The sequence below is a fragment of the Nannospalax galili genome, unplaced genomic scaffold (genome assembly GCF_000622305.1).
Source record: "Nannospalax galili isolate Female #2095 unplaced genomic scaffold, S.galili_v1.0 scaffold262, whole genome shotgun sequence".
Taxonomy (NCBI): Eukaryota; Metazoa; Chordata; class Mammalia; order Rodentia; family Spalacidae; genus Nannospalax; species Nannospalax galili.
Window position 1 is genome coordinate 1205455 of NW_008348083.1, and position 24282 is coordinate 1229736.

The 24282-nt window shown below is 49.6% G+C and overlaps 1 protein-coding gene and 1 long non-coding RNA gene across 3 annotated transcripts; one reads left to right on the top strand and one right to left on the bottom strand.

Annotated features, from left to right (window-relative positions):
* Positions 1–808: 808 nt before the first annotated feature.
* On the bottom strand, positions 809–7505 carry LOC103743318. 2 transcript variants are annotated; one of them, XR_607660.3, is made up of 3 exons: positions 7379–7505; positions 4778–4966; positions 809–865 (listed from the first exon to the last, which is right to left on the bottom strand). It is a non-coding gene; the product is annotated as an uncharacterized LOC103743318 (long non-coding RNA). The 2 variants fall into 2 exon arrangements; XR_607661.3 differs by having other exon boundaries at positions 7341–7468.
* Positions 7506–7645: 140 nt separating this feature from the next.
* Positions 7646–21899, top strand: Rab11b (RAB11B, member RAS oncogene family). The gene is made up of 5 exons (XM_008844568.3): positions 7646–7828; positions 18434–18629; positions 19407–19600; positions 19899–19979; positions 20928–21899. The coding sequence occupies exons 1-5, from the start codon at positions 7789–7791 to the stop codon at positions 21071–21073; spliced, it is 657 nt and encodes a 218-aa protein (XP_008842790.1). The 5' UTR covers positions 7646–7788; the 3' UTR covers positions 21074–21899.
* The last annotated feature ends 2383 nt before the right edge of the window (positions 21900–24282 follow it).

A 24282-nucleotide genomic window follows, 5' to 3' on the forward strand; every position in this document is an offset into this window, starting at 1 on the left:
AGGCGAGAAATGAGTCCTGCAAGTTGTCCTCTGACTTCCACATGTATACCCTGGCACATGTGTGCCTCCCTCCCATAGTAAATGTAATTTTAAAACTTAAATTTAAAAAAACATTGATTCCTCACCTAGGCCCATAAGGTAAGTAAAAACAATGAACCCTGGCCCCTGCCTTGGTTTTCTCTGTCTCCTTCACTTTGGGTCAGATTCCTGCCTGACTCTGTGTCAATGACTCAAGGAGTGTATCCCTGCCTCACGTTTCCAGTTCCCCTCAGAGGCTGAAAGCTGTTAACAGACACATTAGTCATGTTCTCAACCTTCTGGAGGCAAAAGGGCGCTCTGACATAATGGGAGTAAGAGACAGCTTTTTCTGGAGCCGGACATGAGTGACCAATGACCCGGCAACATGGATGGATTCAGGTTATCTTGAATATCATGTTCCAGTGTGTGAACATTTTAATGAAATTTTATAGCTACAAAAGAAAGTCATAAATCAAGGTACTTTTCAAATAAAATCGTGGGAACATCAGGTAGACATGCTACGCAAAAGTGGGGCAATCTCTGCTATAGGGTTTTGATGGTATTTGATACATTTTTAGCTTTAGGGTCTGTAGAAGCTAGTGACCTGTTAATAAACCCCAAAAGTTTTCCTACAATAGTCACAAGGACGTTAGGTCAGACACAGAGGAGGAAATGAGTGGCTTTTTAAAAAGATTTATTTGGGGTGCTGGAGAGATGGCTCAGTGGAGCACTGGCTGATCTTGCAGAGGACCTCAGTTCAGTTCTCAGCACCTACATGGCAACTAACTACGTGGTAACTCCAGTTCCACGGGATCTGACGCCCTCTTCTGACTGTGGACTTACATACCTGCAGGCAAGAAATAAACATAAAAAAAGTAAATTTTTTTTTACTTGTGCATGTGTGTACACACATGTGCAAATGTGCAAATGCAAGCACATAGATACCCACAGGAGTCAGAAGGGAGCATTGAAGCCCTTGGAGCTAGAGTTATAGGTGTTTGTGAACCACCCAGTGTGTGTGCTAGAATTCAAACTGGTCCTCTGATAGAGTAGTACTTTTTAAAAAAATATTTTATTATTTTTATTTTATGTGTATGCGTGTATTGTCTACATGTAGGTAAGTGCACCTCTGCAGTGCAATGCCCATGGAGGACAGAAGAGGCTGTTGGATCCCCTGGAACTGGAGTTACAGACAGTTGTTAGCTGCCATGTGGGTGCTGGGATTCGAACCCAGGTCTTCTGCAAGAAAAGCCAGCGTTCTTAATCGCTGAGCCGTCTCCCTAGCCCCATAAGTGCTTTTAACTGCTGAGCCATCTCCAGCCCTGAGAAGCTTTAAAAATTATTTATTTATGTATTTATGTGTGTGTGTGTGTGTGTGTGTTGTGTGGACACACATGCCATGGTTCCAGTGTGATAATCTGAGTGTCCTCAGATGGTGGGAGTCAGTTCTTTCCTTCTATCATGCAGGTCCTGGAGATCAAACTCAGGCAGTTAGGCTCACCAGAAAGTGCATTTATCTCATGAGTCACCTTGCCTGCCCATAAATAGTTGTAAAGAAGGCTAAAGAAGGACTGGCAACATGGCTCAGTGGTTAAGTGCACTTAAGAGAACCTAAGTTTGGTTCCCAGCATACACATGGTGGTTCACAACTGTCTGCAACTCCAGTTTTAGGGGTTCCAACACCCTCCTATGTCCTCTGAGGGCATTGCACACACATGGTGCACGTACATACATGCAGGCAAAACACTCATACACATATTTTTTTTTTAACCAAGAGAAGCTGGACATGGTAGACCATGCCTTTAATCCCACTCTGGAGGCAGAGGTAGGCAGATCTCTGTGGGACTGAAGCCAGCCAGGGATACAGGGAGACCCTGTCTCAAAAACAAACAAAACAAAAAAAACCAAGAGAGCTAGACACATAGTTTGGGGGCTGGAGAGATGGCTCAGCAGTTAGGAACACTGGCTATTCTTGCAGAAGACCTGGGTTTGAATCCCAGCACCCACACGGCAGCTAACAACTGTCCATAACTCCAGTTCCAGGGGATCAGCCAGCCTCTTCTGAGCTCCTCGGGCATTGCATGACACAGGTGCACTTACACACATGCAGGCAATACAGGAACATACATAAAATAAAAATAACTTTTTAAAGGACACATAGGGGCTGGAGAGATGGCTCAGTGGTTAAGAGCACTGACTGCTCTTGCAGAGGACCGGGTTCGATTCCCAGCACCCACATGGTGACTACAAACCATCCTTAACTCCAGTTCCAGGGGACTCTGATGCCCTCTTCTGACCTCCGCAGCAGTGCACATGTATGTATACTCACATACATGAAGGCAATACACTCATACACATAAAATAAAAATAAGAAATAAATATTTTTTAAAAGACATAATTTGGCTTTGGACCTGCTAACATTTCACCTGACTAATCAATCAGACTTGTAGAAGTTGTATCACAGGTGTCTTTTTTCTGAGAACTTCCATTCACCACCAGCAGTTACCTGGAATTCCAGGTCGATTAGAGCCTCACAGAACAGACAATCCCCAAGTGAGAGCAGTTATCTATGTTAGAGAGGTTGTACTCCGGGGCAGGGGCAGATCACTGTGAAGGAACTACATGGTCCCCTGGGGTGGCTGGTGATGACACTGTAGATCAACAGATGGACATTTTATCGGCCACCTCAAGGAAAAAAGTTGAGATAATGATGGACAAGACCAGTCTAGAGGACTCTGCTCAGTTATGCACACCTCTTGCTCTTGCCCTAATTCTCCCTCTATTTAAATCCAAAAGTTCCAGACTGGCAAGATGGCTCAGCAGTTAAGAGCACCTGCTATTCTTCCAGAGAACCCAGGTTCAGTTCTCAGCACCCACAAGATGACTAACAAGCATCTGTAACTCCAGTTACAGGGGCTCTGATGCCCTCTTCTGATTTCTGAGGGCACTGTGTGCATGTAATGCACTTACATACATGCAGGCAAAACAGTCATACACATAAAGTAAAATTAATAAGTATTAAAAATAAACAAATGTAAACATTCCTATTAGTACCCCAAAGACGAGCCTTTAGTCACTGGACCCGTTTCTCTGCTCCTCTTCCCAAAGTGCACTCTCTGCTTTTCGCCATCATTTACCTCTTTTTTATTATTTTTTTCATATTTTATTATTTTTATTTTATGTGTGTATTGCCTGCGTGTAGGTAAGTGCACCTGTGTCATGCAATGCCTGCAGAGGTCAGAAGAGGCTGTCAGATCCCCTGGAACTGGAGTTACAGACAGTTATTAGCTGCCATGTGGGTGCTGGGATTTGAATCCAGGTCTTCTGCAAGAACAACCAGTGTTCTTAACTGCTGAGCCATCTCTCCAGCTCCCCATTTATCCCTTTTAATGTGTTTTTGTTTGGTTGGCTGGCTTTCTGAGACAGTGTCTCACTATGTAGCCCTGGTTGGCCCAGAACTCACTATGTAGACCAGCCTGGCTTCAAACTCACAGAGATCTGCCTGTCTCCCCCTCCTCAACCCCCAGACTACAAGTGTGCACAATCACATTCTATTACTATCATTTGACACAGGGTATCATGTAGTCCAGGTTGGCTCTCAGGTCACACTGTAGCAGCCAAGGATGACTTTGAACTCCTGATCCCCCTGCCTCCACATGCCCAGTCCTGGAATTACAGGTAGGTACTACCATGCCTGGCTTTCTGCTTGTTTCTGACAAGGTCTGACTATGTACACCTGACTAGCTTGGAACTCACTATGTATACTATGTTGCCTTGCTGTGATCCTTCTGCCTCAGCCTCCAGAGTGCTGGGAATACAGCCATGAGTGGTTTCCTGTTGTTTACCCACTGTTGCCAGATTCCACCCTCTATCATATCACTAAGACTTAACCTCCTTCAAGGCTAAATCCCCAGCACATAGTAGGCATGGTCTGTGTTTAATGAAAGACATGCTAAAATGCTACTATTCAAAGGAATAACATAACTCCCTCTGACAGAGCTGGTTCATCAGTTAAGAGCACTGGCTGCTCTTGCAGGAGACATGGGTTTAGACCCCAGCACCCACATGGCAGTTAACAACCATCTGTAATTCAGGGTCCAGAGATTCTGACGCCCTCTTCTGGCCTCTGCAAGCATTGCAGGCATGGGTGCACCTACACACATGCAGGCAAAACAATCATATAAAAGAAAAAAAGAAACCCCCTCTGAGCCAAGAGAGGTGGCACATGCCTGTCATGCCAGCACTTGGGAAGATTTACAGGTTTAAGGTCATCCCCTGTTACATCGTAAGCCCAAGGCCAACCTGGGCCTTCTTCTGATGGCTTTAGAAAGAAGAGCAGATTGTGAGGGATGAAGGCAAAAGCAGGAAAGCAGAGAGGAAGCAGCTGAGTCAGGCGTGGTGGCACACACCTTTGGTCCCAGCACTCGGGAGGCAGAGGCAGGCAGATCTCTGTGAGTTCAAGGTCAGCCTGTTCTACAAAGTCAGTTCCAGGTCAGCCAAGGCCTCACAGTGAGACTCCAAACAAACAAACAAACAAACAAACAAAGAAGCAAGAAAGGAAGGAGCTACCTGGACTAGGGAGTGGCAATGGGGACATTGTTAGATGGTAGCATGGAGGAGGAAAGAAGTGATCAGAACCGGGAGAAATTTAGCGGAATGAGGGTCAGAACAAGGCAGTTAAAGGCAACAGGTGGAAAGATGTCCATGGCCTCTGGCTTTGATAGGGTGGAGGGAGGACGGATATGGACAAAGAGCTTACATTTGTGTCTGAGATTCCTGGTGTACATCAAGGGTGGGGTCCAAATGCCAATAAGGGCTGGTGGGATGGCTCAGTGGTTAAGAGCACATACACATACTGCTCTGTAGAGGACTCACATTGAGAAGCTCACAATCATGTATACCTCCAGGTCCAATAGATCCCATGCCCTCTTCTAGCCTCCACGGGCACCTGCACACACAGCATATACCAACACACATATACATAAAAATAAAATAAAAACTTCAGTAATAGGCCAGGTGTGGTGGCTGCACACCTTTAATTCCTGCACTTGGGAGGCAGAGACAGGCAGATCTCTGTGAGTTTGAGGCCAAAGGCCAGCATGGTGTACATAGCAAGTTCCAGGCCAGCCTGTTCTACACAGTGAGTTCCAGGCCAGCTGGGGCTTACGGGAAACCCTGTTTAAAAAGAAAAAAAAAAGACATTACTTCTGCTGTAGGGTGAAGCCTTGCATCCTAGATACTTGCCCTTATTTAGAGATGGGGAGGGGTCTGTATTGCAAGGCTTTGCTCTTCCACAGTGATCACAGGATTAGGATAGCGACTAATCTCTGTGCCTTCAGCCACAAAGGAATCAGATTGGCAAGGTAAAGGAGTCTCCTTGAGTGATTAACATGCCTTTTTGCAGTTAAGGAGCCTGACCCAAAGCAAAGGAGACAGACACAGAATGAATGAAAGCCGAGATGACAGGCTTTCACCCTGTGTTTGTTACTGTGTGGCCCTAAATCAAGGATTCTTAGCAAAAGAAGCTGTTTTGTCTTTTGTTTTGAGTCTCATGTAACTCAGTCTCAAATTCCCTATTTAGCAGATGACCCTAACTCCTGACTCTCCTGCCTCTACCTCTCCAATGTGGGGATTATAGGCATGCACCACCACACCCAGTTTAGGTGGTGCTGGGGTCAAATCTAGGGGTTTGTGCATGCTGGCAACTGCTCTATCAATTGAGTGACATCCTCAGCCCAACAGCAGCTTCTAAACACCTGTTATAGTGCCAGTAAGGATTATATTTGATTTCTCCCATTTTGGTACTAGGAATTATACCCAAGCCTTTGCATTCTATCATCTAATAGCCACCCCCCATCTCTAACCATCTCTTAAACAGACTTCATGGCACAAAGTGGACTGTTAATTCTGTATGTGTTTACAGAAATGATCCACACAATCCTCAGGATACTATGAGCAGAAGGGTAACTCATAAGTTACCAGTGTACATGAAGAGCAGAAGTTCAAAGCCATCCTTGGTCTGAGGCCATCCTTGTCTCAAAAACCAAGACACAACATAAAACCAAGACAACAACAAAAAAAATGAGTAGTGGGGGCTGGAGAGATTGCTCAACAGTTAAGAACACTGATTTTCTTGCAGAACACCGGGGTTCAAATCCCAGCACCCACATGGCAGCTTGTTACTGTCCATAACTCCAGTCCCAGGGGATCCAATAGCCTCTTCTGACCTCCGCTGGCATTGCACGACACGACACAGGTGTACTTACCTACACGCAAGCAATACACGAATACACATAAAATTTTAAAAAAAGAAAAAGAAAAGAAATAAAAAGTTTAAAGAGTAATGAGTCGGGCGTGGTGGCGCACGCCTTTAATCCCAGCACTCGGGAGGCAGAGGCAGGCAGATCTCTGAGTTCAAGGCCAGCCTGGTCTACATAGTGAGTTCTAGGACAGCTGGCGCTACAGGGACACCTTGTTTCAAAAAGACCAAAAAAAAAAGTTTCTGTCAGAGAAAGTTTGAAAATCAATTGATTAAAATAAGCAAACTAAGCTGGGCATGATGACATATGCCTTTAATCCCAGCACTTGGGAGGCAGAGGTAGGCAGAACTCTGTGAGATAGAGGCCAGCCTGGTCTATATAGTCAGTTCCAGGACAGCTGGGGGGAAAAAGAAGACAAAAATCAGCAATGTAGTATTTGTGGTATGGTATTTAAGGTGTACAGTGAAATCACCTCAAACCTGATCACCAACTCAACATTTTTATACAGGTGAACGATGTGAAAAGAATAAGGATAGAGATGTTACGAAGAGAATGAGGGATGCCTCAAAAGGCTGATAAGGGTGTTGGCGGCAAGAGGGAGCTATATGCATTACTAAATGTCCAGTCCTAGAAGTAGATGCCTATGGAACAAAGTCACAAGTTGGCTTCCTTTGAAGAAGCGCTAAAAGGTAATGCATTTGTAATATTTAAGAGATGTCTATGATGTTTTCTGCCTTTTTAATATAGGACATAATATAGGACTATCAAATCTTCAGGATGGTGATGTTCTAGTAGAAAGAACAATACATGGGCAGTAGAGAAAAAAGAAAAGAGTAATGACGAAAAGCAGAAAAAAAAAAAGACAATCAGCTCGTGGGAAGTGAAACTAATTAGACAGGGGACCCCATTTGTCTGTGGGACACTGACATGAGCTCTAGGTTTAAATAGTAAAAAAAACTGGGGAACCGCAACCCAGAAAATACACCCCGCCAACCCAGGCACATACACCCGGAAATAAGCATTTATGGGCTGGCGGTAGGAAGCCAGAGCAAGCGCGCTGACCTATGACGTCATCGGGACGTTAGGGAGCGTAAAGTCACCTGGAGGTAGCTCAATTTCCCTTCCCAGACAGGTCCACTGGAAATAGGAAAGGGTCCGAATCTGGTCTCTCATTGGTCAGGCTTTCTGTCAATCCGCTTCATTCTTTCAGTCTTCCGCCCCGCCTTCCCCTGTCTACTTCTGATAGGCTACAGAGGCTGTCACTTCGGAAAGGTCCGCATTCCTTCCGCCTTTCTCCGGGAGACCGAGGGCGAGGAGGGTGGATCCCAGGAGGCTCCCACCCCCCCGGGATCAGCTTCTTATTCTGATTGGCTACACTGAGTGCCTGTCATTGCTGCTTCCACCGGTGATTGGTAGTCAGGGCGCCGCTCTGCGAGGCGCCGGTTCCGCCCCCGTCGGGTGTTTGTGGTGGGGCTGCGGAGTCGCCGATCCCGCCGGAAGCGCCAGGACAATGGGGACCCGGGACGACGAGTACGACTACCTATTCAAAGGTGCGCCTGGTGGGGTAGAGATGGGCGAAGGCTCGGCAATGACCGGCAGGCCGAGGCCGCGCTCCGCGACGGTGAGCCCCAAGGTGGAGCCCGGGGCTTGACTGTGGCCTGGCCAGGGTAGGGAGCCGGAGAAAGCCGAGGCAAGCCGAGCTCAGCTTCTGGTCCGAGTACGCCGCAGTGCCAAGAGGGAGGCCCAAAGAGGCCTGGGGACCCCGGATGCGCCGGGGCGGGACTGGGGCCTAGAGGGGGTGGGGCCCAGAGTGGTGGGCGAGGCCGTTAGGGGCGGGGCCTCCTGGGGGCGGGGCTTCCCTCAGTTTTGCGGGCCGACTTCTTTGAAAGCGGGATGCAGAACAGGGTCGGGTTGAGACAGTTGTGGGCGTGTCCGGTAGGCCTGGCTAGGAGGGAGGGGAGGAGAGAGGCGGGTAATCACTGTCCAGGCCTGATTGGTGCCATCCTTCAGGGGGCGGGCCTGGTAGGGGTGGGGCCGGCCATGGGGTGGAGCCTGGGTGATGTGATGGAGTTGGTGGACTGGTTCCTGGGTGTGTGGCACTAATTCTTATTCCTAAAACTTTGGATAAGGGGCTAGGCATCGTGGCCCACACCTTTAATCCCAGCATTCCGGAGACAGGCAGAAGGTCTCTGTAAGAGCGAAGTTAGCCTGTTGTTACACACCAAGCTCCAGGCTACAGGGAGATCCTGTCTCAAAAAAACCCGAAACAAACAAAACCTTTGGGTAAGGGATGGAGATGTAGCTCAGTTGGTAGAGTGCTTGCCTGCATTCACAAAGCCCAGGGTTTCATTCCCAGTGTACGTACTTGTAATTCCAGCACTTAGAGGTGAAGGCAGGAAGAGCAAAATTGCGAAGGCCAACCTCACAACTTGGGACCTCTTCAAAAACAAACAAGGCCAGGAGTGGTGGTGCACACCTTTGATCCCAGCGCTCAGGAGGCAGAGGCAGGTGGATCTCTGTGAGTTCCAGGCCAGCTGGGGCTACAGGGAGACCCTGTCTCAAAAAAACCAAAATAGACAGATGATAGATGACAGATAGATAGATAGATAGATAGACAGACCAGACCAGACAGACAAGACAGATAGATAGATGATGATAGACAGACAGACAGACAGATCTGCAAAAAAAAAAAAAAACCCAGCAAACAATCTTTCAATAGCATTGACCTAGTACCTGCTCATTTCTGAACACTTTGCAATCATGATCTCATTTAAATCCTCACTGTGAGCCTATGAGGTCCATATTCTCCAGCTTCTCCTAAGAAACCAGCCTAGACTCCCAGGACTCAGAGGGAGAAGCAAGAGAATCTTTAGTTTAGAGCCAACCTGGGGCTGGTAAGGTCACTCATGGGTAAAGATGCTTGCTGTCGGGCCTGGAGAGATGGCTCAGCTGGTTGTTCTTGCAGAAGACCTGGGTTCAAATCCCAGCACCCACATGGCAGCTAACAACTGTCCATAACTCCAGTCCCAGGGGATCCAGCAGCCTCTTCTGACCTCCGTGGGCATTGCATGACACGGGTGCACTTACCTACATGCAGGTAATACATGCATACACATAAAAATAATAAATAATTTTTTTTAACGTTTAGGGGTTGAGGATTTAGCTTAGGGTAGAGCTCTTGCCTAGCAAGTGCAAGGCCCTGGGTTCAGTCCTCAGCTCTGAAAAAAAAAAAAGAAAAAGACAAAGTAACAAAAAAGTTTAATAAAAATGATGCTTGCTGTCAAGCCTGACAACCTGAGTGTGATAGCATACTTGGGAGGCAGGGCAGGTGGATCTCTGTGAGATCAAGGCCAGCCAGGTCTACATAGCAAGTTCTAGGCCAGTCAGGATTACATAGTGAGACCCTATCTCTAAACAACAACAACAAACAAAAACAACGAATCTGGCTTACTTAGCCCTATCCTGTCCTTAAAACAAAAGGGAAACAGGGTCTCAGGGACACAAATTCATAGGTGTTAGAGCAGGATTGAGCCCAGGACAGCTATAGGCTTTGCCACATAGGGAGTAAGTCTTAGGGCAGGGCTTGCAGCTTGGATATAGGGCAAGAGGATGTCAGACCTCCTTTCAACACATGCTCAGTGATGGCCCTGGCCCCAGCCAACCTACAGGAATGTCATTTCTACATGAAGAATTCAAGAGCTCTAGGAATGTCATGTGATATACTGTAGGTCCATCAGGCAGCTATTGCCTAGTGAGCTTAACTCCATGTCACTAGGGTCCCTCATTCTTAGTTGGGCATATTTAGCGATCACTGACATCTTTGATACCTTTTATTCCTAGCTGGGCTTTTTGGGCCCCCTCCATCCATGTTATAGTCCTTGACTGACAGTAGCTGCTTGCCTACCTGCCTGCCTACCTACCTGCCTGCTTCCCTCCCTCCTTCTTCCCCTTTCTTTAGAGATGGGCAGGGTCTCCCTGTAGCCCCAGATGACCTGGAGCTAGCTATGTAGCTCAGGCTGGGCTCAATTTCACAGAGATCCACCTGCCTCTGCCTCCCAAGTGCTGAGGTTATAGGTATGTGCCACCACGCCTGGCAGTGCTTATTTCTGGGCCCTCAGGGAGCATCTTTGTCCTGCTGTAAAAAGTCTGCATCTTCTTTCTTTTCAAAATTTTATTTACTTTTTTTATGTATTTTAGTGTTTTGCTTTCTAAGTGTACATGAGTGTGCAATGCTCACAGAAGCCAGAAGAGGGGGTCAGATCCCCTGGAATTGGAGTTAAGAATAATTGTTAGCCACTGTGTGAGTGCTGGGAACTGAACCTAGGTCCTCTGGAAGAGCAGCCAATGCCCTTAACTGCTGAGCAATCTCCCCAGCCCCTCTTCCTTTTTGGAGGCGCCCAACCACACCTGGGAGTATGTCCTGGTGCCCAAAGCCAGCCTTGGCATCTTGGGGCTGTGGAGAATAAAACAGCGGTGAGGCTAGGATATACATGTGGTAAAAAGCTTCTAGGCAGAGAGAGAGAGAGAATCTGCCTGCAAAAATGCAGAGTTACCATGTAGCACCACTAGAGCACTACACCCAGGTTCTGACACTGTGATTGGCGGGTGTTAGGTCCAAGATATCACCCCAAAGGCAAGGGGAAGATTTGGAAGGATTTGGGAGATTGGGAGATCCAAAGGGCCCTCTGGTGACAGGTAGAAAAGTAGTTCTTGCTGTGACAGGGGCCTGTCCTCATTCAGCCCACCCTGAGGGAGCTACCAGGCAGGACAGGGGGCCTTTTCCCTCTAAGTTACCACATCCAGGCATCTGTGGTCATTCCCAGCTTGTTATTTTCAACCTCTTGCTGTTATAAATAGCCCAGCATTGAATGTCTGCCTGAGTCCTCTCTTTGCCCTTTGGGCTGTTTCCTTGATGTTCATTCCCAGAAGTACAGTTACTGGGTCAGGGGCAATGGGCTGTTTCTGTTCCTGGGATTTGTCTCCAGAGCTCACTTCCTGGAAGCACCAATCAGGCCCCTGCAGCAGCTGGTGTGGGCAAGTGCCTGCCTGCCCCTCTGCCCTCCCCCACTGGCCTCCTTTCCCTGGTACCATCTCCAACCAGTTGTAGCAGCTATCGAACCACCAAGGTCAGCGTTGCCCCAGAGTGCTTATCCCAAGTCTCCCGTCCACTCCTCACACTTCCTCCAAGGACCCCCTCCATTCTACACCATCTGTCCTTTCTCCAGTGTCCAGCTATTCGCTCTATTAAATTGGACAAAGGAGCTCTGGGAAATTAGAAAAGGGGAGTGTGTTGGAGAGCTGCCTCAGCAGTAAGAGTACTAGGGTCTCTTGCAGAGGACCCAGGTTCAGTTCCCAGCACTTACATGGCAGTTAACAACCATCTGCAACTCCAGTTCCAGAGAAACTGTATTAAGAAAAACAAGAAACTCACAGTTGCACTAGAAATGTTGACAAGGACTGACTTTGTCATCACATGGCTCTCTCGTTCTGCCACCTGTGGGAAAATGGAAGGACTGCAGTCTGGAGGCCCCCCCACCCCACCTTTGTACCACCCTGTGCCCAGCCAGCCTCACCTATCCCCACACCTTTTAGGCGTTGATCATTTTTCGCTGGCATGGAGGGGCTACAGTCTTCTTGGGACGGTGGTTGCTCTCCTCTTCCCCAACCCTAGTTTTTGGCAGCCACAGCACATATTGGCTGCCTTGACCTCAAGACCAAGGCCAACAGGTCCCCAGAATCTGTGGCCATGTGTCATTTGTTTTCCTTTCCAGGAGTGAGGTTGTTTATTTGTACCTAATTATAACTCCTCACGTTTGTCCTCCAAACATTTTTTTCCTGTCAGCTATTGGCCATTTTGCCAACCCCACTGGTGGATCCCCAGGGATACCCCTGATTTCTCCTCTGAGGCACACTGAATTAGGAGGTCCATACTGGAACCCTCTCCCCCACACTGCATAACCACTCAGTCAGCCTGAGCAGCAGGATCTGGGGTCCGGGGCTGCCACCCTGTCATGGGACAGGCCAGAGCATCCAAGGCTCCTGATAGATGCCAATTCTTTGTTTTTGCCAACTGGGCTTGCCTGCTCTGCATGCCAAATGGCACATCTGAGGGGGACCATTTCCCAGCCATTGAAACCACCGACTTCTTTAGAAATGCTGGGGGCTGTGTCCTCAAGAGCTCATTATTTCCCGAAGACAACTGATCATTTGTTTTCTTGACAATGCCATTTTCACACCCGCCCTGCATACAGGGCCAGCCTGGCCACCACCCTGCTGTATCAGGCACACTGTGCCAGGGATGGCCTGAGCAACCCAGCTTTCCTGCTCTTCACGTGGCCGTAGTATGTTGATCCTCAACCTGATCTGGGTATCTTGTTCTCTGTGGGTAACCTTGGCTGGGGATTTGGTCACTCTGTTGAATGTTCCTAACTGCAGTGGGAATAATGATGTTTGTGTCTGTCCCTGAGGTGGCCCTGAGAATTTGCTAAGCGTTTGGCCACAAGCCTGGTCCACAGTGCTGAGGAGACTTGGCCAGTCTAGAACACAGTGCAGCTGCAGGGCCTAAGGGTTCTCAAGGCTGTACAGTGGTGGCAAGGCAGAGCATCGGTGTCGAAGAACCCCTGAGCAGGGCCTCAGTTCTCCATTTCATTCCTGTGGGCGTGAGAATGAGGAGCAAAGTTCCCTTGGCCACTGTGGGAAGGAGGTGAGGGGTGGATGCAGAGGATAGTGATCCCCACAGTCAAGTTAAGCCTGTCCTTACATGGCCCAGGGGCTAATCATTGCCCAAACTGGTATGGTTCAGTCCTTGGCTCTGGGGTGTAGGCTTTTGTCCAGCTCCAACTCTTTTATCTTTCTCTGAACTTGATGTTCTTGTACTAGGCTCCCACAGTCGTGGGCCATACCATGTGATGGTCTGCATGGAGAGGAGAGGCCTGAACTGAGGGGTCTCAAATACTGTGAAGTCTTGAAGGACAAGCAGGAGTTTGTTGGCTGTCTCTAAACAAGATGCCCAGGTCAGGGAAGGTGGAGAGATGAGCAGGCTGGGATGCAGAACCAAGACCCCTAAGCCAAGTGCCTGGGGGTAGGGAGTTGGGGGGAACAGCAGTGAGGAGGTGAGTTGGAAGGGAGGAGGCTCAAGCTTTGCTCCAGAGAACCTGAAGTTCAAACTCTGCCTAACCATTTCCCAGGCAGGTTGTCCCGGACATGCAGTGCTTGGTGGTATGGTTGGCAGTGAGGCCAAGTCTGTAAATGTGCAGTCTCTGGCTCCTGCTTTACCTCCACATCCCTGCTCACAGCATGCTTTGAGTTCCTCATTCCCTATCTGATCCTTAGTGTTTTCTTCTGTAAAATGGACTATGTAAGGTGATTTATGTATACTATTCCAGCAGCCTCTTTCTGTTCTCCCTCTTCTTATTTAATACTTACGAGTGTTTTTCCTGAATATAAGTGTACCATATGTGTGCCCTCGGAGGCCAGGATAGGGTGTCAGATCCCCTAGACCTGGAATTACTGGAGCCAGTGCTCTTAACCTGCAAAGCCATCTCTCTAGTCCCTTGTTCTCCCTCTTATTAGCCTGTTCGTTTGTATTTGGTTTTTTTTAGTTGGTGGTTTTTGGATTTTTTTATCTTATTTGAGATAGGGTCTCACTATGTGTCCCCTGGCTGTCCTGGGACTTACTGTGTAGAGCAGGCTGCCCTCTAATTCAGAAATCTGCCTGCTTCTGCTGGGATTAAAGACATTTACCTTGCCTGCTTATTTTGTTTTTGAGGGTAGCCCTCATGGGACCCAGGCCTGCCTCAAACTCTATTTAGTCAAGGACAATCCTCCTCCTTCTACCTCCCTGGGGTACACCACCAATCTTGGTTTTATGCTTACCACACCTGTTTTGTTTGGGTGGTTTGGTTTTTTTGTGGGGTTTTTTTTTTTTTTTTTGCTGTTGTTGGTCTTTTTGAGACAGGACCTCCCTGTAGCCCCAGCTGACCTGGAACTCTATAGACCAGGCTGGCCTTGAACTCACAGAGCTCCACCTGCCTCTAAACGCACGCATTACTACTCCAGCACCACACCTGTTTTTATGCAGTGCTGGGGATCAAACTCAGGACTTCATTCATGGTTTAAAGGATGGTGGCCTGGCATCTTCCTGGTGTGTTCCAAGTGTGTCTGGGTTCAGATGAGGTAGGTTGGAAAGGCTCTGCCAGCTGCTTTGGGGTGTGTTCACTCATTCCACAGACATGTGTTTGTACTTACTGTGTACCAGGCACTGTGCCAGGGCCTGGGAATACAGCAGGGAACAAGACTGTCCAAGATTCCTGCTCTTGGGACAGACTAGCAAAAAATAAAAATAAATGAGTGAAACCTTCCATGTGTGAGGAGTGCACGAGCTGTGGAGGAAAAGCTAGGACAGAGAACGGGGAGGGCATGGGGTTTTAACAGAGTTCTAGGCAGGATCTTCGTGACCAGATGTTATCCAAGGGGCCTCACAAAGAGAGGGAGCCAGGCTGGTGCCCCAACATACACCTTTTTAATCCAGCAATTTCATTCATATAGAAAAGTACACAGTGGGGCTGGAGAGATGGCTCAGTGGTTAAGAGCACTAGCTGCTCTTGCAGAAGACCAGGTTTTGAATCCCAGCACCCACATGGCGGCTAACGCCCACCCATAACACCAGTTCCAGGGGATCTGACGCCCTCTTCTGTCCTCACTGGGCATTGCATAACACAGGTGCACATAATAACGTAGGCAACACACTCATACACAGAAAATAATAATAAAGTACACATACAGGGCTGGGGATATAGCTCTGCTGGTAGAGTGCTTGTCTAGCATGCATGGTACTTTGGGTTCCATATCCATCACCCACATACACAGGGCAGATGTGGTGGCACCCACCTATCATCCCAACACTCAGAGAAAGAGGCAGGAAGATCAGGAGTTCTAGGTCCTCAGCTACTTAGTGAATTGGAGGCCAGCCTGGGATACATGAAGCCCTGTCTCCAAAATAGGAAATACATATAAAAGTCTATAATTCAGTGTTCACCATCTGAAGCCACCCAGTGGAACCCACACACAGATCCAGAAACAGCATTACCCACCCGCCTCAGCGCCCCTTCTATTTGGAAGGGGCTGCAGCATCAACTCTAGAATATGAGAGGAAACAAGGGCTAAAAATGACTCTAGGAAATCAGCCTCAGCACTTTCTGAGTCAACCAAGTCATTGGCTAAGGGAGAAGCTGGGGGGGGGGGATAGGGCAGTGAATGGGTTTGGGTGACCAGCAGGGTCCATTCTATTGTGCTGGCCTGAGCACTGTGGCCCTCTCGAGCTTGATAGGTACAGGGCATGCCAGTCTGGATTTGCAGGAGAGAAGCTGATGCATAAGTTGCCAGCCCACAGCCAGTATTTGCAGCCAGAAGCCTGGATGAGTACACCTAGGAACCCAGCCCTGGGGCTCCGCAGTATTTTTAGGCAGACTGGGGGTAACGCTAACGTGATGAGACAGGAGTGCGGACTTGATAGAGTTCAAGAAGAGACAGTGCAGCAGCTGGAGGGTGGGGCAGGGGACTGAGGCTTAACTGTACTTACTGTTGCAACTTGAAGGTCTGAATTGGTGGATTAGTAGGGGGATCCCTGGGTCCTTCCTGAGGCCGAAGCCTACTACCTGTTTCTTACCCCACTCAGCAGGACCATTGAACTCAGCCTGTGGCCTAGCTGTGTCTGTCTCTAGGCCAAGGAGGTCCTGATCCAGAGTGGACACCCCTCCTCCTCCACAGACCCTGGATGACTGTACTCAGCTTGGGTCCTAAAGGGGCCTGGAGGACCAGAGGTAGGGACAGAGAGTGCAGACAGGGCTTTCTAGGGGTTTGGTGTACAGGAAGAAAATTGAGGCAGTGCCTGTAAGAAGTAAGTGGGGTCAGGAGAGAATATATTCATGTAGCCTGACTTGATGGTACACTCCCGTAATCCTAGTACTTGGGAGGCTGAGGCAGCGGGATCATTAAGTTTGAAGCCAACCGTGATTTCACAGTGAAATCCTGTCTCACCATTCCTTGTTCCCTTCCCATAAAAAAGAGCATTAGAGACATCAGAGCAGGTAAGCCAAGTAGCTCATTGTGGCTGTGTGGGAACAGAGGGGGACCACTCGGTAGGCCTGGGCCCTCCATGGGACAGGACTCCCAGGTAGGACCTCGAGTCCTTCTCTGTGTCACCAAAGCTCACCAGGTGGTTCCAGGCTCCTCCTGAGAGCTCTCCCCATTGCTTACCCCTTACCCCACTCAGCAGGACCAGCAGACTTAGGCTCAGTCTGTGCTTTGGCCATACCTGTCTCAGCACACTAAGGCCAAGGGAGCCTCATCCTAGCTGAACACCCCTGCTGCTCCTCAGGCCCTGAATAACCAAGCCTGCAGCCTCCATGGCTCTCTGCTGGTAGACCCACCCTCAGCTGTAGAGCCCCACACCCATGCCTTCAGGGACTATGAGGTTTCTGGCTGAGGTATCTAATTTGATAACCACTCCCTGTTACATCTGCATCTCGCACATGTGAACACATGTGTGCACACACCCCAACCTCCCTTGAAAGGGTGCACTGTGGATCTGAGGAAAGCCCTCCCAGGCCCAGATCCCACCCCAAAGCCTGCGTGTCTGGGCCCTGGACGCAGCCCTTTCACTTCATCTGTCCCTCAGCTGGCAGGAGGCGGTTCCCTGGCACAGTCCACATCTACTAGAGTTAGTCCCTGTGTCCTGGAGGATCTTTAGTGTACAATACATTGTCTCTCCCAGTTATGTTTGCCCTGATGTCCCTTCTAGGAATAAATATGCCTTTTTTTTTTTTTTTTTCCAAGACGGGTCTCACCATGTAGCTCTGGCTAACCTGGAACTTGCTGTATAGACCAGGCTGGCCTCAGACTCAAAGAGATCTGCCTGCCTCTGCCTCCCGATTGATGGGATTAAAGATGTGTGTCACCATGCCTAGTGTCTACTTTTTATTTTGAGACAGGGTCTCATGTAGCCCAGTATTGCCTCAGATTTGCTATGTAGCCAATGATGACCTTGGATTTCTGATCCTTTTGGCTCTACTTCCTGAGTGCTGAGATGACAGGTGGGATGACAGGTGTGTACCACTATGCCCAATTTATGCTGTGGAACCCAGGGCTTGATACATGCTAAGCAAGCACTCCACCAACTTACCTACAGCTCTAGGTTTGCTTTCTAATGAGCTGCCCCAGCTGAAAGGAAGTGTGTACTGGCTGGATAGAGACCCTCTCTTCCTGTCACTACCACGAGGCCAGCTCTCAGGCAGGGTGAGGAGGAGTCTGTGAAGAGGTGCATGCACACAGCCATTGGGACCCTCCCTTGAACCAAAGACTTGCCTAGGAACATGCTGTAGCTTAGTAGGGCAATCCTGACTGCAGGTGGGTGATGACAGCTCTGTCCTGGATGTAGCCAGAACACACATCCCTATTCTTCATGGACCTGTCAGTGCCAGAGGTGAATGAGGGCTTGTTTGCCTGCTGCAGCTGGAAAGGGGAATGGAGAGGAGGAAGCATTTTGCTTCCTGTCACTTAAAGCACCAGATGCAGATGGTCATAGGTACTAACCTTACTGAATGTTGACCTATCCCATGCCCTGAACAAAACCACAGTGACGATAATAACTGCTCATCTGTGTCCCTTCCCATGTGCTGCATGCTACCCAGGTCCTGACCCTGAATGCTCTCACTTCCTACTTCCAGATAGTCCTGTTGCTTCCCTGTTTACATGTGTAGAATAGATGACCCAGAGAGGTAAAGTGAATTACCCAAGGCCACCCAGCTGCAGAGGTTTCTCTGACCATTCTTGGTTACTGAGACACCAGACTGAAAGTGGAGGTAGGTTCAAGCAAGGGTTGTTAGCTCTCAAGCCACCCTGCCTACAAGGTGACTAGGGATATCACCATGTGGAATAGCCTTCCTCTGAGGACCAGAAACAAGCAAAGGTGTTGTGTTGCCTGTACTGATTGTTTCTGAAGCCCCCATTTGCTTATGTATTACCAGGGGTATGTATTACCAGGTGTCTGTGGGTGGCAGAATCCAAGGAGCTACCAGGAAGGTTCTTTGTGTAGATGTGGGAACACTGAGGAATCACCAGTTCTTACCTCTCCTCCTCTTCTTCCTGCCCCCAAGTGGTGCTGATTGGAGATTCAGGTGTGGGCAAGAGCAACCTGCTGTCACGCTTTACCCGAAACGAGTTCAACCTGGAGAGCAAGAGCACCATTGGTGTGGAGTTCGCTACACGCAGCATTCAGGTGGATGGCAAGACCATCAAGGCACAGATCTGGGACACAGCTGGCCAGGAGCGTTACCGTGCCATCACCTCCGCGTGAGTGTTGGGTTGGCTAGAGCCAGGACCTGGAGAGAGTAGAGGCAATGCAGGCATGTGATGTGAGCTTGCAGGGCTGTGTAGGAATTGGGCTAGAACATGAAAAGCTAAGATGGGGGTGAAGATAGAGGGGTACCCCTCCGAGCTGTGGAACCCAGGGGTAGGTCAGTGCCTAGCCTTGGGCACAACACGGCCCTGAGGGTATTACTAGGTGAACAACGGGGGCCTGGCTTAGGCCTCTCCACTCTGCACCAAACCTAGCCTGGCTGCCTTCCCTGTCTTCCTCTTCTGGCTGCTTCTCCCAGTCTTGCCTTGTAGCCTGCTTCCCTGAAGCCTGAAGCCTCCCACCCTGCTTCTTCCTGTACCCCTGGCTGTGCCCTCATCTCATTTGCTGTCCTCTGGACTCCCTTGACATGGCCTGGTTATCTCCCATGCCCTTCATTCCCCAGGGGATGGGAGTGGCTCTATCTGTGGTCCAGACCTGGCCTACACAGTGGGCATTGGAGCTTCTGCCCAGGAATGGCCTTCTCCCTGTACAGCTACTGTGTCCTTCTGTCCTGTTGATGGCCTTTGGGTATCTTCTAGTCCTGGGCCCTAAATTACCTCTTCAAGCTTTCCCATTCCAGAGGTGAATATAGGGTCTTAAAACACGTGGCCTCCTTCAAGGCTGTGATGGCTGCCCCTTGGCTGGGCGCTCTGTTCTGTCCCACGGGGTTCCCTTGAGGCTGCTGCCACCCATGCAGCCTGAGGCTCATGCCTGTGCCCACCCCCCTGCAGTTACTACCGAGGTGCAGTGGGTGCACTGCTAGTATATGACATCGCCAAGCACCTGACGTACGAGAATGTGGAGCGCTGGCTGAAGGAGTTGCGGGACCATGCAGACAGCAACATCGTCATCATGCTGGTGGGCAACAAAAGTGACCTGCGCCACCTGCGGGCTGTGCCCACCGATGAGGCCCGTGCCTTTGCAGGTGAGCTGGTGAGAGACATGCAGGGGAGTGGTGGGACCATGCTCTAAGAGCTACACTGACGGGCTTCAGAGAAGCATCTAGAAGGCAGGCATCCATACCCTCCAGTGTCGAGGCTCATGGACAGTGCCAGCCTCTTGTCCCTGCAAAGTCAACCTGTTGGGCCCACCTTCTGTCTGCAGCCCTTCAGGTCCTGGGTTAGGCAAGTGAGCAGGCGTGTGTGTGTGTGTGTTCCCAAGAGTGGGGAGGGAGCCAGGTACACCCACACCCCCTCACCAGGAGAGAATTCTCTGTGTTCCAGAAAAGAACAACTTGTCCTTCATTGAGACCTCAGCCTTGGACTCCACCAACGTAGAGGAAGCATTCAAGAACATCCTCACAGGTGGGCACAGGTTCTGGGTAACTTTAAGGAGGCGCCCAGTGTGTAGGTACACTGCAGCCCCTGGGCCTTTACTTGCTGCACCTGCCGGTCAGTCTGGACCCTGTTCGGATCTGTCGTGACCCATGGAGTCAGGCACATGGGGCACAGAACTTCTCACCCAGGTCCCCAAGGTAGCCCTCCTAGGCCTGCAGGGGAAAGAGGTAGCCATTGATGTTAGGGAACAAGAGTCCTGGGCTAGAGTTTGGTGTCATGGCACACACCTTTAAGAGGCAGGCAGATCTCTGTGAGTTCGAGGCCAGGCTGATCTGCATAGTGAGTTCCAGGCCAGTTGGGGCTACAGGGAGACCTTGTCTCAAAAAAGACCAAGAAAAAAAGAGTCCTAGGCTAGCTGTGACCAGTTGTGTGCTCTACCTTTGCCTACTTGGGCTGTGGCTGGGAGCCTCAGGAGCCAGCTCTCCCCGCTCCCATTACTGCTTTACCACTTACCGCCCTTATTTGGTGGGGGGCTTGTAGAGGTATGGTGGGGACTTGTCTTATTTTTCCTGTTGCTGTGATCAAATACTGTGACAAAAGTAACTTAAGGGTTTATTTTAGCTCATAGTTCATGGTACTTGAAGCGGTTGGTTACATGGCATCCACAGTCATGAAACAGGGATGGATGCAGACGGCTGCTCAGTTCCCTTTCTCCATTTACAGAGTCCCAGATCCTCTGCTCAGGGAATGGTCCCACCCACAATTAAGATGGATCTTCCCACATTAGTTTGCATAATGAAGATAATGCCTCACAGGCATGCCTAGAGGCCCAGCTCCTAGGTGATTCTAGATTCTGTCAAGTTGGCAGTGTTAACCACCACAGTAGTTTGAATGCACATCCAGCCTGTGTCCTGCAGAGGTAAAGTGGCCTTGGGCAGGACATACAGCTTGCCCACCACATCCTCTCTGTTTTAGAAATCTATCGCATCGTGTCACAGAAGCAGATCGCTGACCGTGCAGCACATGATGAGTCCCCTGGCAACAATGTGGTTGACATCAGCGTGCCACCCACCACCGATGGACAGAAACCCAACAAGCTGCAGTGCTGCCAGAACCTGTGACCGCCCTGCTCCTCCACCCAGCGTGCGTGCACGTCCTTGATCCTTGGCCCCGGCCCTTCCCTAGTCCCCCTGGGACAGGCTGCTCCCATCCTCCAGCTGGCCCAGGAAGAGTAGGAGTGGCACCTGCTTTCCTGCCTGCTCGAGAGAAGCTAGAAACCCCTGCTTATGCACCTGCTCTGGGGTCTCTGCGGGCATCTTGGCAGGGTAGGGAGGTTGGCAGGATGGACAGGGCCAGCCAGAGGCAAGGAAGATGAGTGGAAGGAGCCGGCTTCTCCTGTTTTCCATGGCAGACTTCAAGGAACGATCACCTCCCTCCCTCTGGCCAGCTGGCCCTGCATCCCCACCCAGAACCCTCTCTGGGATGACCCTGAAGAGCCAGGCAGCAGGAGCCAGGCAGGTGGACACCCCAGGCTCCACCTCCCACCTGCACCACCACAGCCAGCGCCAGCACGGCCTCCAGCACTCCTGGGCCTGCACACCCCTGCTCCTGCCTGTAGATTTATGCTGGGAGAAGACCCCCTCGCCCTTCTCTCCCTCCTCCTCTGCACGCAGCGCTCTCCCCCTGCCCATCCCCACCCCCTCTTCTCTGTCTCGTCTCCTTGTCTGGTCAGGAACCTGTTTGCAAGTGAAGCAATATCTCCGTGTTTTGTATATACAACCGCTCTTGTAGCCTTTGGTTTTTGTTATTGTAGAGAAACACAGATTCTTTATACACTTTGTAAGATTTACGCCAAACCCCAGCTCTCGATCTCTTATTCTCCTTGTAGCCCCTGCACTGTTGCCCATTACTAAAATGTATAAGCCAACTTCCTGTACAGAAACCTGCCACCCAGCCTCTGTCTTCTTTCTCTCTACCAGGTGGTGCGCCTGAGCCAGGGCCCCATGGCAAGATAGACCTCCTAGCCCTGGGAAACTTAGTCCACTACCTGCCAAAGGTGGTATGGAGACCCTCTGAACTGATAACAGGCCAGAGGACCCTGGGCTCTAAGTTGCAGAGGGTGAGCCCTCTCTAAGTTGCCCCTGTCGCAGGGAGGGAGGGAAGGCAGTGGCCTGAGGTTTAGAGGAAGAGAGAGAGAGCTATCAGTAAAGCGCTGGCCATGCAAGTGAGAGGACCTGATTTCTGATCCTCCGAGCCCACGTAAAGCCAGGTTAGTGTGGTGAGGTAGAAGGTGAGGACACTGTTCCATGGAGTTCACCTGGCCTATTTGGGGAAGTTCCACACCAGTGAGACCATCTCAAGTAAAAGGTGGAAGACACCTGAGGAACACTAAGTGTATCTGCTGGCCACCCACAGCATGTAGTTTGGATCCTAGGATGAAGGTGCCCCCTGGTGGAAATGGGAGACATGACCATGCCCACTGCTCAGCATTTCCAAATTTTCAGCCACCTCCTCATCTGGGTTCCTGGCAAGGAAGGCCTACCTGGCAAATGCGGGTGATGCCAGCCCTATCAGTTCGCTCTACTCCAGACTTGACACTTGTCAAGGGCCAGTGGGGGAATGCTGATGCTTTGAAAGTAAGCAGCTCTGATTTCCTCCACCTCTTCTCAGGATGCATCTCCCTTGTCCTTGTGGGCAGAGCTGTCATGAATGGGAATGTCTTCCTCTCCACCCCTCCAGGGACCTGGGACACAGTGTCCCTTACAACCTGAGTCTTGCCAGCTGTTCTAAAAGCTCCAGTCTCTGGATAAAGAGGGTACTGAACTCGTAATACCTTGGGGGCTCCTTCCCTCCTGATTCAAGAATGTAGCTTCCTTGCCAGGAGGGTAGACATTCTCAGGCCCATCCCCATAAAAGCTCTGATCGTAACTGGGCATGATAACTCATACCTGTAATCTCAGCACTTGGCATATGAAGGCAAGGCCAGGCTTGGCTATGAAGACCCTATCTCAAAAAGGGTTCAGGGCTGGAGAGATGGCTCAGCTGTTAGCACTGGCTGTTCTAGTAGAGGACCTAGGCCTGATTTGCAGCATTCACATGTTAACAATGTTAGCTCCAGTTCTGGGGTTCCAATGCTCTCTTCTGTCCTCTATGAGCATTGTATGCAAACGCACTTACATCCACACAAAATGTTCATACATATAAAATTAAGAAAAGACAGGAAAAAACAAAGAGCTCTGTGCTACTGGTGGCTGTTTAGACAGGGAAGTTAGGTAAATTCTCAGGTCATGTCACAGGCCAGCAGGCAGCCTAAGCCAAAGTTGCTGATGGGGGAGTGAGGGTGGTATCTGATAGACACAAACAGGAAGGCTTCATGTCTATAGCCCACTCACACTGATGCAGTGGGGATGACTTCCTAGCTTTAGGCAGAACAGAACAGGGTGGGATATATCCTAGGTATGACCAAGGTGAAGCAATGGTCACTGAAAGATTTCATGCAGTTAAAAAGATCATGCATAGGTAAGAAGCCCCAACCTCTCTCAGGGGCTGTTGGCAACCAATGGCTTCTGGGAAGGTGAGAGTCAGGTCTTGAAGGGTGTGGCTCATGGCACATTAACCAGACTCCAATGGATGGATTCATATGGAAGGGCATATGGCGACACAATTGGGTGGGGATAGTAAAGGACTGTGCAGATAGGGGAAGGGATGTAAGTATGATCAAAATACATTGCATGAAATTCGCAAAAATTTTAAAAAAAAGGAAAACAATTGTCAGAGATATCAAGTAGATGGTTAAGCATTGAATCTAGAGTTTAGAAGACAGTGGGGATAGGGATTGATTTTTATGTTACAGACTTTATTAATAAATTTTTTTCTTTTTAAAAATTTTTTTCTGGCCTCCCTAGTCCCAAGACCCCCAATAACACCCGACTCCCACCATCCTCCCTCTCTTGACTTCCCTCCCCCACCACACTATGGTCCCTTGCATGTCCCTCCTCTCCTCCCTGCCAGACACTCCCACTACCCTACCATAACATCTGTTCCCTACTATCCCCCTTCCAGTTCTTTATTTTCCTATACCTCCATGTATCCTTCCCATTTTCCTGGCTCCTAGTGCTTTTCTGCATTTGCGTTAACTTTACTTAGTATAATACTCTCTAGTTCCATTCATTTACCAGAGTCATTGCTGAGCAGGTCTAATAAATTAATAAAACTAATGAGAAAACAGGTGTTTTCTCATACCTCTAGTCCCAGCACTCTCGAGGCAGAGGCAGGCAGATCTCTGTGAGTTCAAGGCCGGCCTGGCCTACATAGTGATCCCAGGCTAGCT